The 16,952-nt window shown below is 46.0% G+C and overlaps 1 protein-coding gene across 1 annotated transcript in view; it reads left to right on the top strand.

The window, feature by feature from the left end:
* ADARB2 (adenosine deaminase RNA specific B2 (inactive)) overlaps positions 1-16,952 on the top strand; it is a 430,335-nt gene that overhangs the window by 273,173 nt on the left and 140,210 nt on the right. Inside the window, exon 2 of the mRNA XM_070391134.1 lies at positions 13,131-13,217. Coding sequence (XP_070247235.1) covers positions 13,131-13,217 — 87 coding nt within the window. The remainder of the gene's footprint in view (positions 1-13,130; positions 13,218-16,952) is intronic.

Here is a 16,952-nt window from a genome sequence, read left to right as displayed (position 1 = left end):
CGGGCCGGTAATAACTCAGGGTGTTTTATCACTGTGTGTCCTCAGGCTGGGCATCAGATGGGGAAAACACTCTTGAAACAAAATTAAATAGTTTTAGATCTAATTTTACCAGGCTGAACTAGGCTGCAGATTGATTTTCAGGGAATCTAATAGAGAACAGCACACGCGTTTGCCGGTCGTACAGAAAAATCCATCCAACACTGCTTTCTACTCACTCTGCTGTTCAGGAGAAGTAATAAGAGACTCACATTTTACAAGGCGGTGTGTTTCGCCCTGTAAACCGCCTTTCATTCTGAAGGCGCCTGACCGGCCGCCGAGGCGGGTCTGCTCAAACGCCCGCTGATGCTGTGAACTGAGGCCAGCCTCGCTGTCGTCCCCTCCGATGGAGAAGTCTACGGGGTCTGCCTAGGGGCCTCCCGTCTCTCCATCCCAGTCTCGCCGTCAACCCTGTCTCACCAGCCCGAGTCCCTGCCGGGCTGATCTGCGCCCACGTCCCGCATCTCTGGCGGCGGTCACCTCTGCCTGGCACATGCCACAGGCACTCTTTTCCACTCGTTTTTCCCTCTTTCCAAACCGGCTAGGTTCGCTGCTCTTACTCTTCCCCATCCTTCAGAGCCAACAGAACCAGAGGCGGAAGGCGCTGTGGTGCTGGCCTTTACGTGTGCCCTGACCATGGCCACTCTACCCGAACGTCGTCAGTTCCCGGGCACAAACGCAGCTGCCTTCGAGGGTGCACCCCCTCTTCGTATGGTGCTCCCTAAGGGCAGACACCCACCTGTTTCTCTCTTTGTTTTTTATTTTATCATCACATTTGGTCCTGATTATATGACAGGGATGGGTCTTACCTGGTGAGTCATTTCCCCAGTTTTCTCAGTGACAGTGTTCAGGCTGGTGCACCTCCAAACAACGTCACAAAACCTTCGAACACGTGAAAGCTGATTTACAGTCAATCCTGGGGCACAGCTTATCATCCACACAGCAGAGCGGTGGCAACCCCCTTCCGTGAGGCGGGGACCCAAACAGCAGGGTGAGGTGACCGCTCCTTGGCCAGAGTTCATCAGAGAGAAGGGACGCGCTGCCTCGCGGTGAACACCAGGAGTGAAGGGAAAGGACGTGGCTGACCCACGTTCTGTCCAAATCCTATTCACTGATGCCCTCCACCCTGTGACATGGTCCCATCTGCAAATGGCAGGTCTTCTGTGCCCTCGGGTGGTGGCGTCTTAGCAAAAGGGAGGCCAGTGTCCCCTTTCTTCGGATTCTAACGGTGAAGGAGCGGTCTGAGCACAGACGGAGCTCTCCCAGGTAGCCCCCTTCCGCTCCTGAACGGCAACCAGCATCCTCTGAACCCTTAGAAGACGCAGACACTCACACATGGCAACGGGACTCTGAGACTGCGTTCAGGAGGTCGGGACTTTTTGTCGTGTTTGCTGACTGGCGGCCACCTCCAGCAAAACAGAGTCACCTGAAACCAATGACTGGGGACCTTCTGAATTCATTTGAATCATTTCCTGTGTCTCGCATGTTTCATTTATTTATTTGGGGAACATTCTCGGGCCCGTGCTGAGTGCTAAATTTGCACTGGGGTCTGACAGAAGATTTTCCGGGGACATTGTGCTTGGTGGGCATTCCCGGCATTAGCTAGAAGGCTGTCCCTCGTTCTGCAGTAACTTGCTCCCCATTGAGTCCCCGTAGCTAGCAGCCTGCTTTTCTGGGAGCAAGACTCATGCAGGCTCTGCTGCTGACACAGGGGAGAACACGTTCTTCCCCTGGTGTAGACCTAGGCTTTCGTATAAACTAGGACACAGACCAGCTCCCAGGCCATGCGCGGGCAAGGCTTGAGGATCACAGCGAGGTGCGAAACCTCTCCCCCACTATCCCAGCGCCTGAAACTCCACCATGAAAACTTCATTTACTCGTATTAATTGATTGTTCCATATTCTGTTTCAAATGCTCCAAGGAAAGAAATGGCAAGTTAATATGTTTTGTGGTTGTTTTACCTGCATTCCAGAACTGGGTTCTGAAGGTTCTAGGGAAAGCAAGGAAGGTTAGCCTGGCACAGGAGGCTGGGAGACTCATGGAGGGGACTCTAGTCCACTCTGCAGGGGAGGGAGGAGACTGCTCATCCTACTGGGACACACGGTCAGCACAAAGCAGTAGAGTGTTTAACATAGGAGATGGAAGAGCCCAGAAACCAATTTGCTTGACTCAAGGTCAAATGTCTCCAACAACATTCATTCAGTCATTCAGAAAATATTTTTGAGCACCTACCATGTGCCAGGCAGTGTTGCAGACACTGGGGACACGGCAGCAACAGTGAAAGTAGACAGAATACCCTGCACATGTAAAGTCTGTCAGGAGAGGTGGACAGTCAGGCAAGTCTGACACATTTCATTGAAAATGATGATACAGGCTGTGCAGAAAAGAGGGCACAAACAGGGAGTTCTAGGTTCTTCTAGACTGTGCTGGGTCCTGGGGCACAATAAGTGCTCATGCATCTTTGTTGAATAAACAAATGATGGAATGAATGAATGACAGGCTGTTTCCACTCTGGGTCCCAGTAGCCAAAACTGACCAGGGAGCGTACTTGATATGATGAATATACACCAGTGTGGTACAGAGGCCAACCTGGATCGGGGGCCAGGAGTGAGGGGGGCTTCTCAACATTCTGGAGGACCTTGTGTTTGCCAACACGTGTGAAGCCACCACATATGAATATCATAGACCATCACACGCATGGAAACAACAGAGGGCTGTTAATCTTATGGTCAGCCTCAGGTCAGCCTCTGGGAAGATAATCTAGCAGCATTAGCTTGGCCTGAGATGGGCTGCATGAATAAACCAGTCTGTTAGGGAGCTTAACAATAATAAATATTATTTTCACACTTTAGCCAGGAGTTCCATTCTAAAGGGAAATAATTCAGACTTGCCAGTTCAGATGCTAATACTTTGACCTGCTCTCTAAACAATGACTTATGTGCCGAGTGTTCTATTTTTGTGATAGGGCATCTAATTCACATAAGAGATGAGAAATTAGCAAATTTTATACGCTATTGAAGAACACATTAGTGCTGACAATGGGCCTAGACAAAGTCAGCGGGGGACAGGGTAACCTGCCGAAGGCTCTATAATATATTACTTCTAGTTGTCAAATGAGCTCAATTCAATACCTTAACCAATAAAAGAAATGTTAGAAAATAAAATAAAGGCAACACTACTAGTAGATCCAATGGCCCTCAGAAATGCTAGAGGACATAAACATCACTGCAATCCTCACAAGTTGAAGAGAATGATTATATCCTATGAGATGTGGGAGGTTAGTCATCATGATCACCAATCACTGCTCACTGAACCGAGTATGTGTCACATGTCAGGCACATACTGTATCACTTCCCCATCACATTTAATTCTCACACAACCCTGTGATGATGACGATGACAATGACGATGATGATGATGATGATGATGATGATATATAATAGATAAGAGATCATTACAGAACCCACATGAGAGCAGATGTGGCAAGAGCAAGGTGAGGAAGTAGGAAATGGCAGGAGGAACACTCTGGAGACCCACTTCACTTATGGCAAGAGGGAAACAGGTGAGTCAAGAGGGAAACAGAATGACTCAAGGGTTTCAATTCAGCCCCCTGTGTGGATGGCATTAAATGGGTCAGAGAAACACTGGGCAGATTAGTTCTTGACAGGAGATACCCATTCAGTTTTGAGCGAATGGACTCAGAAATGCCACTAAAGCAGCGGTTCTCAACCTGTGGGTCTCGACCCCTTTGGGGATCAAATGACCCTTTCACAGGGGTCGCCTAAGACCATCGGAAAACACATATATAACTACGTATTGTTTTTGTGATTAATCACTATGCTTTAATTATGTTCAATTTGTAACAATGAAATTGGGGGTCACCACAACATGAGGAACTGTATTAAAGGGTTGTGGCATTAGGAAGGTTGAGAACCACTGCTTCTAAAGCAATCCAGTACAATGTCTTGGAGGAAGTGAGGAATTTGGATTTCAAATTGCAAGGGAGTTAGAGATTCAGGCATGCAGTTGCCTTCAGGATACCCTCTTCCAAATGAGACCTTTGTTAGTAAGTAGGATGGCCTTATGCTTCACCGTCCAAACTGGGGCACTCCTACTCATCATTACACCAGATTTACAGGGACAAACTGGGCTGGCCAGGGCACACTGGGCAGCCTGGCACAGAGTATCTGAATAAAGAAGAGCGGCAGCAAAGCTATGGAGATGCTGCTCACAACAGCCTCGCCCTTACTATGCCCAAACTCCTCACTCAAATGAGGACACGCACTCGTACAGTCGAAAAAGACATTGTACACATTAAAGAAAACTTAAACATACCACCCACCCTGGCCACCATCTAGGACAGTGAATAGCACTCTCTAGAGTGCACACCCAGTTCCAGGACTGAACTACTATGGCGTGAGGAGTGGGCGGGGGAGAGGGGGATGGGTTATGAAGAGGAGGCAACATCTATGGTTGACAGCTGGGTTCTTCTACTAGAATGTTGTGATAGCTTGTGTATAAAAAACCCTATCTGAGGAATATTGGTTCAGAAAAACAGAACCAATAGAATAAGAGAGAGAGAGATTATAAGGAATTGACTCACTTGATTGTGGAAATTGAGGAGACCCACAATCTGCCATCTGCCATCTGCAAGCTGAGACCCAGGAAAGCATAGTAGAGACCCAGGTGCAATAATTGGAAGATCTGGAAACCAAGGGGAGACAATAGTGTGGATTCTAAGACTCTAGTTTGGGTCTGAAGACCCGAGAACCAGGAGGGCAAAGGAAGATGGACATCCCAGTCCAACAGCCAGGCTGAGTAAGAATCCTTCTTTCCTCCATCTTATATTCTATTCGGGCTCTCAACAATTGGATGAGGCCCACCCACATTGGCAAGGGCCATCTGCTTTAGTCAGTTTACCAATTTAAATGCTGCTCTCTTCCAGAAACGCTCACACAGACACACCCAGAAATAATGTTAAATCAAATACCTGGGCATCCCATAGTCCCATCAAGCTGACACATAAAATTGACCATCACAAATACATGACAGTGCTCTAAGAACCTGGTGAGCTGGAGTGAGTGATCAGACACTCATACAGGATTAATGATTTAGGGTTGAAGCTTCTAGCACAGGAAAGATAGGAAGTGTCCAAAAGAACTGGCCATGGCCAGAAGAAATGAATTAGGGCAATCTTTATAAAATAGAAATAGGATGTAAAATTGCAAAATAAGAGTATTTAGATTTAGTACATCTCCAAAGAAAAGGGAACAGGGAAGCAAAAGGATGCTAAGCAAGGAGGCTGCAGAACTTATAAAGAACCAACAATATTGAAGAAGGGCTTTGGGAGAAAACATGTCTATAGGGACAAGAAATTCAAAACCAGTATAGGATTAGCACTTATTATGTGGAGAATTACATTTCTCATTATCTCTATGGTTCAATAATTATAGTCCTCAGAGGACCTATGTAGGTGTGTGGGGTTAAGTGTTTATTTTATGGGATTTTCCAGCTTTGAGCTGATTATCTAATACAGCGGTTCTCAACCTGGGGGTCGAACAACCCTTTCACAGGGGTCGCCTAAGACCATCGGAAAACACATATATAATTACATATTGTTTTTGTGATTAATCACTATGCTTTAATTATGTTCAATTTGTAACAATGAAACTGGGGGTCACCACAACATGAGGAACTGTATTAAAGGGTTGCGGCATTAGGAAGGTTGAGAACCACTGAAATAGAACTCCTGACCAGAATCACAGCCTGAGCACGTCTTGAAGACTTTCTAATAGACTTGTTGGTCCTCAGAGCCAGGTGAGCAATGGAGGCTCTTCAACTTGGCACAAATTTCCTGTGATTTAATCCATCACTGGAGCCCTTGGCCACCTGCTCTCTCTGACCAAAGACTCTCTCAACTCCCACAAACGGTCTCACAGTAGGAACAACTACTCACAGGGTCAGAGACAGACACAGTCAAGTTGTTCTTTTAGTCTCAGACCATTCAGAGCTGACCTCAACCTTGTCCCCAGTGAGAAACAACAACTACCAACTGAAAAGGAGAAGCTCCCAGAGCTCTGGGGAATTCTGACAACAGATGCAGTGCTCCTCCCAAATTAGGGCAGGGGCCGCATCTAGGAAGTGAGTAACATGAAGGCGATTGTGTTCGCATTTCAGTGTATGAGGGCTGGCGAGTGGAAAATGAGTTAAATAAAGCAAGAACACATCTATTTTCCCAATTTGAGAAATGCACTTCTAATTTTTGCCACTTTCTTAACTGCCCAGAAAATTCTAGAATTCAGTTACTATCAAAAACAAATTGCCATCCAGCCACACATTTGCATGTGGAGCATGAGGGGTCTGCTGAAGGAGTGACTCCAGTGAACCTCAACTCCACTGATCACAGCAGAAGGAAATTCTTTTTAAAGAAGCTGTAGGCTTTTTTTTCTTTTTTGTCTGGTCTCAGAGTCTGGTGGCCTCAAATAGTGTCACTGCTGAACCCTGACCTTCTCACCTCACCACATTATCTGTTACTGGGGTGGACCTTCTGCTGCCCCAAGCAGAGAAGGCAGTGTACAACCATGCCCAGGCTATATGGCCAATAGGTCTGAAACCACTAGCTGTCCAGCTTGACTTATTATCCTGGCAGTAAAGCGACAGAACTTAAAGTAACCCTCAAACCTCAAAGTTCATGGAGGATGCTGAACCAACTCAGCAACTGTCATCCACTTCACCATGCATCCACTCCCCAATGGAACATTAAATGAAAAACACTTAGACTTTGCAAAGCCACTGAATGCCTTGGCAGATAATGTGGAAGGCTATGAGTCTCTCTAAGTGAAGTCTGAACACATACCTTTAGATATATTTGTATTTAAATACACTTTCTTGCGAAGAGTCACCTTGCTCTGTCAATCATTTGACAGACCATCTGTGTGTATGCCAGCCATTCACGTCAGGAGAGCACACAGTACAATCTGGTGTGAGCTTGTTTTTTCCCCTCACCTTCCAAAAATAAATCAAGTTTCGCTGGGCTGTGGCATACACAGTCAAGCCAATGTGGTCCACGAGAGCTTGGTCAAAAACCTGCCCTGCGATGTGCCCCACGATGGTATGGGAATGTCTTAATGCTGTGACTTTGTGGGGAAGCAATCTAGGAGAACAACATGCCTTCGAAATTAAACTGTGACAAAAGTAGGGATTCCATAAGAGACCCCTAATTTTGCCAAACAACTCATTGAGAGCCATGCTTCTAATTCCTGTGAATTAGAAGTCATATTTTCTCATGTGGTTAGTAGATCTCAGAACTGCCAGGAGCTTAAGCAACCTTCATGTGGGGACTGCTTTCTACAGAATTGAGGAACTTTACAGAGAAATTTACAAGTTCTATGTTCCCTGACTTCCTTTGGATCTTTACAGAATAAAGAAGACCTCTCTCCAGGCAGCAAGGCAGCATGTGGGTCCTCACGGAGCAGACTCGCTGGTTCTTCCTGAAGATCCATATTGGAGTAGAAATCTGGAACAATTAGTGTGTCTTTTCCATTTTGCTCCTTTTAACCACACTCTGTTCCTTCCTCCTTTTACTCTCCCTCAATGAATCTCAGGCAGAGCCCATGACTTTCTAATTATTTTCAATCTGTGAAATTCAGTCCAGTCCAGGTTGGAATGTACCATGTCACAACCAATTCAAAGCCCATCAGGGGAGAGGAAAATAAGATGGAAGAATCTCTGTTTAGTTGGCCAAGGTTGCAGTATGACCACCTGCAGGTTCTAACTGGCCATTATGTCCCCTCAGTAACAGTAGCATATGTCCAAGTGTTGGTTATCCCATAGGACAAGTGTGGGGTGATTCTGAGGACTCATGTCTGGGTTTCAGACTGATCTTGAATGATATTCTCTCTCTTTCTCGCTCTCTTTTCTCTATCTCAATCTCTTCCCCACTCTGACCCCCACCCTCCCTCCAGCTCATTTCTCACAACCCAGGGTTTTATGTGCTTGTCCCCTGGGGTCCTCAATTTAGAATCAAGTCCTATATTACTGTCTCAAGGTTTTATGTCCAGGGTAATTGGGGAGCCACTCAGACAGTGTTGTCAAGTTTCAGAAGCTTAACTAGGTCCTGGGGAACTACTCAGAGCCTTCTGCCTGGAGTGAACTCCCCTCCCTTAACTTGGTGGACCCGTACTTGTCCTATCGGTGGAAGTATACTTGCCTCTGGAGCCATACCATGTGGTTCAAAGATTGTCTCTGTGCTTAATCAATGGTAGACAATATTATTAGCTATTAGGTCTCAGCTAACCAGTCTCCTCCTGAAAGATGCCTCCCTGACATGAGGTCCCCATGGCCAGATTCTGACTCTCTGCATTGGTTCTTAGCCTCAGACTTTGAGTTATTTGCATTCAGTAAATATTTGTTGATTAAATATATTAGTCTGCTCTGGCTTACCATGAAAAGTACCACAGGCTGGGCGGCTTAAAGACAGACATTTATTATCTCACAGGCTGTAAGTCTGAGACCAAGGTGTGGGCACCGCTGGTTCCTTCTAAGGCCTCTCTTCTTGGCGTGTGGCCCTTCTTCTCCCTGTGTCCTCACATGTTCATCTCTCTGTGCATGTCTGCATTTTGATCTCTGATTCTTATAAGGATAGTAATCCCAAGATCTTAGGGTCCACCTTAAGGACCTCATTTCAACTTAACCACCTTTTTAAAGACCCATCTTCAAATTCAGTTTTCATTCTGAGGTCCTGGAGCTCAGAGCTTCAACATGAATGTTGTAGGAGAACATACTTCAACCTTTAACAATGAGTGAGAAACATACTATGGGATGGCTGCCTGTTTGCTTAGATCCTTTCAAGACCAAATTCATGATTTTTATCTATCTGGAAACTGCCAGGAGAGATCCTTTGCCTTCCTGTGAAAATCGAACCCTCTCATGTTATGAAGCTCAGGGCAGAGCCAGAATCTTTTTTCCACTGAACAACCCTTGTGTTGCTCATAGAATGGCAGCTTGAGAACAGTGTTTTGAAATGTGTCCCTGAAAATCTGTGAGAAACATTCTTTACCTTTACTCAGAAACATTCGTTCCTTCTTCTGCCTGCGTGGACATTAACTATTTTCATATTCAAACTGACTTGCATTTCTATTTGGGTAGAAGCTGCATTTGGTAACACACATACCTGAGTTTGATTAGACTGTACAGTTTTAAAAGAAAGTGGGTCAGCTTGAGGGAGGCCATCTGTCAGAGTGCATTTGGCAAAAAGAAAACAGATGAGGGGGACTTATAAAAGAGGCTGAGGTTTGTAGCCCAAAGGTACCAACGGAGTTCTGTGGCTTCCAACTGGCTCCTTCTTTTCGAGTTATGTAACTGTTCGAGACAGCTGAACTGCGCTAGGTGTGGGATGTGTGTGGCCTACAAACGCCAGACATGGGACAAAACCTTACTTTTGGTTGTTGAAATGAGGACAGAACCAAAATGCTCAATGTATATAATTTTCTCAAATAAACTATTCCAGAAATATTTAGTGCCTTTCAGGAGGCAGAGTATAAGACCAAATCCTTGGGCATTTTAGCAATTAGTGTGTTTTAGTTTTGGTTTTGTTTTAGTTCATATATCCATTCACCTACTGAAACTCATCTTGGCTGCTTCTGAGTTCTGGCAATTATGAATGAAGCTGCTGTAAACATCAGTGTGCAGGGTTTTGTGTGTGGACATAAGTTTTCAACTCCTTTGGGTAATCACAGATATGCTCTTAAATTACAGTTTTTGTTAAAATTTCTAACAAACATGCTATTTCACATGAATGGATTTTCTGGATAACTGACGTCTGGTGTGTTCACACACCAGATTGTTCAAATTTTCATCTTCCTTGGTAATAATTATTTGATCAATTGTTTATAAACAAAACAGTTTGTGAAAGCAATTGCTTTCACAACATAGGCTCCAAAAATTTGACCTTTTCACAATTTCTCAAGTTATCATTCCAGCCCCTGGGACCCACCATTCTATTTTCTGTCTCTATGAGTTTGATTACGGTAGGGACCTTATATGAGTGAGATCATACAGTATTTGCTTTTTTGTGTCTGGCTTATTTCATATAGCATAATGTCCTCAAGGTCTGTCCATGTTGTAACATATTACTGAATTTCCTTTCTCTTCAAGGCTGAATAATATTCCATTGTGTGTATTTACACCACATCTTGTTATCCATTTTTCCACTGATGGACACTTGGGCTGCTTCCACCTTTTGGTGAATATTGCTGCTATGAACATTGTTATGCCCAGATTTCAAGATTCCCAAGAAACCACATCAGGGAGCCATCCAATCCGATGCAAAAGCATAAGAATCTGTATTTCAAGCTAGCTTGAGCTCTCCATCCACCAGACTCACCGACACATCGGCTAGCCAAGTGGCCAAGAGAGCGAACCCCGCCCAGAGACCGGTTATATAGGGGGGGGTCGGAGTAAGGGGAGGAGAAAGGACTGTGCTCTGCCGATTGGCCAGGCGCAAGCCGGGTCCTGTTACACAGGATGTGGTCATATCTATGGTGCGCACTTCCCTTGATTGTCATTGGTTAGTTTAAAATCCCTGGCGTGGCCAGCAGAGGCCTGGGCTTCCGGGAAGAAGGCCGCACGTGGCCCCAACATGGAGGATACAGGCAAGATGGAGGGCATAGCCCTCGCCCTTTCAAACATTAGGGTACAGATGTCTCTTGTAATCTCTGCTTTCAGTTCTTTGGGGTATATAGTCAGAAGTGGGACTGCTGGTTACATAGTGGCTGAACCATTTTACATTCCCATCAGAAGTGCACAAGGATTTCAACTTCACATCCTCTCCAACCCTTGTTATGCATTATCTTATTGTTAATAGCCATCCTAATGGGTATGAGGTGGCATCTCATAGTAGTTTTGATTTGCATTTTCCCAATGACTATTGATGCTAAGCATCTTTTCATGTGCTTATTGGCCGTTTGTATATCTTCTTTAGAGAAATGTCTGCTCAAGTCCTTTACTTTAAATCTAAATTTCAGATAAATAATACATTTTTGATAATATGTCCCAATATGAGAGATGTATATGCTTTAAAAAAAGCATATTGCTTATCTAAAACTCATTTTTAACTAGTTGTCTTGCATTTTTATTTGAGAAATCTGGCAACCCTAAAAAGCGAGAACTTTGATGGATCTAAAACAGTCTTTAAACATCTCACATTTTGCTCAGGTGAGCTCCAAAATAGCTTAGTGTGTTTTTGTGGGTGTTGGGCTGGTAGCCTGCTTTATTAGAAAATTGTAATTTCATTTTGAGATGCTCCAGACTAAATCATTTGAGCTTCACACTCTTTGTGTAATATTATTGGGCTGCCTTAATGAAATTATAACTCAAGCAAGAGATTTCATTCCCTGGTAGTAAATTAGCTTGGGCCGTGCAGGCTCGGGGAGAGCCAGTCCTCCCTGGCTTATTCTTCTTGTTCAGGGAATGAAGAAGGAGCAGGCGTTTTGTATTTGAGTTATTTATTGTTCTCTTTGAGTGAACGTTATATTGTTACCCGTCCCTACTGGAAACAACAGCTGTTAACAGGCTTCAGAATGAATTTCAATGTGAACTCCCCTGGCCTCTGGGAAGCTTGGCTAAAGAGAAAACAGGCTCATAATGGAAAGAAAAAGAGCGGGATCCAGGCCTGGGTCTGGACGCCTCAGGCCAGCTGCATATAAAACCGCCAGTCACGGGGTCCTGGGACATCCCATTCAGACGTGTGCTGAAATGGGAGTGCTGTCAACAGTCCTTTCTGACCACAGAGGCAGACAAAGGCAGCCTGAGGCAAATAGTGACCTTGCTCAAGACCCTGCCCTCATATACCAGAGGAGACAGAAGGTGTCCCACAGGGCAAAGTAACCACACCCCTGGCACCAGGGCCCTGGATAACCCAACCACAGGGGGAGCAGGAATGACTCTCACAACAATGTAACACCACGGCTGAGCAGTGGTGGCGTTTCCAGCTCTCATATTTTTAATAATGCGGTCAAGATGCCTATGGGATATAATGAATCATACAGACTTGGGGGGTAAGAGGACGCAAAAGGCAGGAATCTGAGAACAGCGGAGGACTCCTCTGCAAGGCCGTCAGTTCTGCTTATGGACAAGTGCTCCCACCTCCTGTGGTTAAATCTAGTCGGTGGAACCCCTAAAATCAGGAGCTTTCCTTTGGGCTCCCTTTATTAGTCATTTCTTTGTGTCTCCCAATTGTACATGCAACCTGCAATTCCTCCATCTCTCAGCTGAAGAGAGAAATTGCTGAGACCATGGAAGGAACATCTCTCATTGATCACGGGTGGTACTTCCCACTTGGGTCCATCTTCCCGCCGGCCGTACTCAGGGATGTCCAGTGCCCAGGTTGCCTAACCAGTCTTGCTCGGCTCACCCACGACAGGGGCTGCAGGCAGAGGGCATCCCCTGGGATTCCTTCCACTGCTGCAGTGACACGGTGCCCCTCCCAGGAAGACCTCCGGGCGGGGAGCCCGCACTGCTTCCTCCTCCACCTGCCATCTCACCTCTCCCTTCCTCTTCCTCCCGTAATTCTACTTCCCAAATGCACACTAAGTATATTTTACAGCTTTGAGACCATTATTTTCATGCCTGTCAAGCCCGCAGAGCGAGTTTACTAATGGTGGGAAATAGGGTTGGCTTTTTTTGCACAGATGCTCTTTTCATTGTGGAATGTCTTTACTTGCTTTAGCCGCTCTCTGTGAAATGACCTCAGTCTAGCAGACCCTGCCCCACCCAGCATCCTCTAAGCTCCTGCAAGGCTGTTGCCCTGGAGACGATTACTTCGAGTTTTGAGGGACGTGGAACAAAAGGAGGGGAGATGCCAAAAATAAGAAAAGAAAAAAGATAGAAATCATAACGGTTAAAATTGAATGGAGAGGGGAATTTGATAAAATGCTGTCAGAAATCCAATAAAAGACTGAACCCGAATGAAGTAGCTGAAACCAAATCGACCTTTCAACCTCCCTTGTCCAAACCCTCCGTAATAAGAGCATATGAAAGCACTGAGTTTTTCTGAAACTCGATGTCAAAAGAGCATTTCTGTTCTTTTCTTCCCAGACAAAGTGAGCATGTTGTCAGCCTTCATCGCTCCCTTCAAGCACTTGAGCCCCGGGGCCACTAACACGGAGGATGACGACAATCTAAGTAAGCAACCCCGTCCCTGAAGAGTGGGGGCTCCAGCCTGATGTCCCCAAAGACTGGGATCCTTGGGGTGATGTGGGGTGGGGGGCAGAGGGGTACTATCTGAGTTTCCCAGAACAGGAAGTTTTCTTCCTGTGCCCACCTGGAGTCCTACCCTCACCTGGGGGGTAGGGAAATACTAGTTGTGTGATTAAGAACTCCAGGGGTTTTGTGTGTGTGTATATACTTTTTTTTTTTTTAGTTATTCTTCCTCTCTTTCCTGTGTTTTTCCTTCAAAAAAAGAAGAAGAAAGAAAAAAAACATAGTCTCTTTGAACACAGTTCGCACAATTATTTAACATGGGAAGAGCTGGCTGGGTGCCTGCTTGTTGAAACATCTCTAGCATGTGAAACTGGAGAGACACCTGCAGTGTGGTGCGGGGACCGAAACGCTGGCTTGGGGGAGGGGACCTCAGCAGTGTCCCTGCGCAGACTACTGAGGAGGCAGAGCCCAGGGATTGGGGTGGGAGGGTCTGGGTGTGACTGGCATGCATTGTACTCGCCTCTGGTGTGTAGCATATTGCCAGGCATTTAAACGAGGGGGTGAACATTCAAAGCCATATGAACACCTCTTACATTTCAACATTACCTAACAGAGGGGTCACCTTCTCAGCCAGAAAGAGGTGGGAGCGTGCTTGCTGTCCTGGGATGGGAATTACTGGCGGTCACTAGGATCATTGACCTGACCAAGCAGCAGCAGTGGGGGTGGGAGTTGCATGGGAATGTTGTCCATTTGCCATCAGCTCTTAAGAAGCACGACACATCTGCATGAATAGCCCCTTCCCACAAACATAACTATCAACAAGACTGAAAACTGAGGTGATTGCCCTGGGTTATCCCACTGAAGCAAAGTCGAAGAATCAGTGGGTGTCAAACCAGAGCAAACCCTAGAGATGCTCTAGTTTTAGTCCTTTGTTTTCTAGATAAGGAAGGAAAGGTGTGGAGGATGCGGAGAAAGTCACGTAGGAAACAGAACACAGGTCTCCTGGCTATTCGTTCAGGGTTCCTTCCTCAGCGAACACCTAGGTCACAGTGGAACGTGAACAAACGATTGTTTCTGTCTCTCATGATTGGAAAACTCCTAGAATGTAGTCAACGTATTGCTAGCATGAGGAATAAAATCTTACTGTTTCCATGTCTTTCCCACCGAGCTGCGGAAGCCCTGGCTGTTAGCCTTTCCACGTGGAAGTAGCTCCCCCTTCCAACGGCTCCCAGGCTAATGACTTGTGATGCCAGAATAGTTCTGAAAGCAGAAGCCCAGTGGGCACACCTCTGGTGCCATCTCCATGTCACTAGCCCTGTGCTCTATGGTCACTAGCCCTGCTATGAATATCACTGCTCAGACTCTCAGAGACTGGTTCCTAAGACAGGGACAGTGACATGGAATTGAGGTCAGAATCAAATAAGATAGCACATGAAGATGTTTTAGACAAGGACCTGGGACATATAAATGCTCTATCCAGGTTGGTTAGTACCAGTAACTAAGGCGGTTTTTTCCTAATTCAGCTCACTGACTAGTAGGTAAAAACTTACAGATAAGAGTGAATTTTATTTATTACATGTTAAAATGCCTTTGAAATGCTTGGAAAGTCTTATTTTCTGTCAGTGGGTTAGTCATCCCCTTTGTAATATGTGCTGTTAATATACTTAGAAAACCCTATTTTCATACACTGTTCAAAGATACACCTCCAAGTGAATGTGTTTGTCTTACTCAACATCTCTAGCTACTATTACCCATGCAGCCCCTCAACTTACTGCCCAAATGCCACTGGGTGGTGAAAGAGAAAGAGTGCACCTCCCCTAAAGGGTGTGTGTATGTGTGTGTGTGTGTGTGTGTGTGTGTGTGTGTGTTTAAAGTATGTGCGGTGTGCATGGTGTATGTGTGATCTGTGTGTGGTGTGTGTTCTGTGTTTTGTGTGTGTAATTTGTGCGTGGTATATAATAAATGTGATGTGTATGGTGTGTGTGTTCATATGTGTGATGTATGTGAAAAGTTTGTATGGTGTGTGTGGTATATATATTATGTGTGTCTGTGTGTGTTGTATGTAATGTGGGTGCAAAGTGTGTGTGCATGTAGTGTGCATGGTGTGTGTAATGTGTGTCTACATGTATGTTGTGTGTGGTGTATGTATAAAGTGTATGTGGTGTGTGTGATGTATGTGTAGTGTGGTGTGTATAATGGGTGTTCACTGTGTGTGCATGTGTGTACACACACATATGCAGGGAGGGAAGGTAGGTGGTAGAGGCAAGTGTGTCCTTGCTTTGAAGTCTCTTGTTTGTATCTACAAACTAGGTAACGGGTGTGTCTGGGTTGGTTTAGGATGAAGTTCCACGATTGAGGACCATCTCCCTCCCGTGGCTCCGGCGCTCACCTCTGCTCCTTCCCTTGGGCTGAGCTCCAATGTCCAGGGCTGAGCGGGGGTCAGGGATCCATAGCCAGACAGAGACTCGGCCTGAGAGGGGCCAGTGCTGGTGAGCCCACCTGGCAGCCAGCCATCAGCAGGCTGGGTTCTGGCTCACAGTCAGCCAGATAATGCCATGTTTCAGCCCACGCCTACACTGGGAACCCTGAAAGCTTTCTTCTTCGAACACTGAGGAGAGTGGTTGCTGGCCCTGCCCCATCGCCTCTGCCCCTGACACCGACCAGAGGTGTCACCTGAGGAGGGTTGAGATGCGGATCCGGGCAGGGCCACAAGCCTACACAGTCCATGCCCTTTGCATGGGTCTGAGGGAGGGCAGCCCCACCACCCCGAGATGCTGGCAGCTTAGCTCCCAGGCAGCAGGACAAGTCTCGGAAGGAGGCTGTGCTGTCCTGCTGCAGAGCCTGATCAGAGAGCATCGGTGACTGGCCAGTGTATGACCACACAGCTAGGACCTTGCAATCCATATTGCGAGTCACCAGGCCCACCACAGCCTCCCTGCTTTCTTACCCAGAAGCACAAAGACCTTCTTCCTGCACAAATGGAGAGAAGGCCCCCATTGCTCCTGTCACTGCCTGGTCTGGGTAGGATGGGTGGATCGGATGTTGCCCTCTGACCTGCAGACACAGTAGTGTCATTATTAGTGAGGCAGCATGAGGAAAAGTTCCCAGCAACTCACCTACTGCAAACACCAGCTGCATATTGACCAGACGCTGGCCTAGGGACAGGGACGCGGAGGAGGCAGATGCTGGCACCTCACATGGGCGCCTGCATTCCAAGCGGGTGATAACACAGTGAGACGGCAGCCGGGACCTCGCCCCAGCAAATGCAGCCCAGTCATTGAACTTCGTTCTGAAAGATTTATTTCACCTGGAAAATAAATGTTTAACCACAGCCATGATATATAAAATTCCACCCTTTCTCCCCAAAATGCCCATTAGTCACTTATCAGATAGGTTATCAGAGAGAAAGAGAGACACATCCTCCTAATGTTCATTACAGTATAATTGTTATAATTGTTCTGTTATTATTTGTTATTGTTAATCTCTTACTGTGCCTCATTTGTAAATTAAACTTTGTCATAGGTAGGTATGTATAGGAAAGAACATGGTATATATAAGGTTTGTACTATCTGAGCTTTGAGGTAGCCACTGAGGGTCTTGGAATGTACCTCCCACCAATAAGGGGAAACGACACTATTTTCTGATGTGTCAGGGTTTTTCCTGAGCCTATTATACGTGTTCCTTCAGTTCAACTTCATAATAATCCTGTAAGTCAAG

Source organism: Myotis yumanensis, unplaced genomic scaffold, assembly GCF_028538775.1.
Source record: "Myotis yumanensis isolate MYYU_CA2020_CCGP unplaced genomic scaffold, mMyoYum1.0.hap1 SCAF_1, whole genome shotgun sequence".
Lineage (NCBI taxonomy): Eukaryota > Metazoa > Chordata > Mammalia > Chiroptera > Vespertilionidae > Myotis > Myotis yumanensis.
This window is presented reverse-complemented; position numbering and strand designations above follow the sequence as displayed.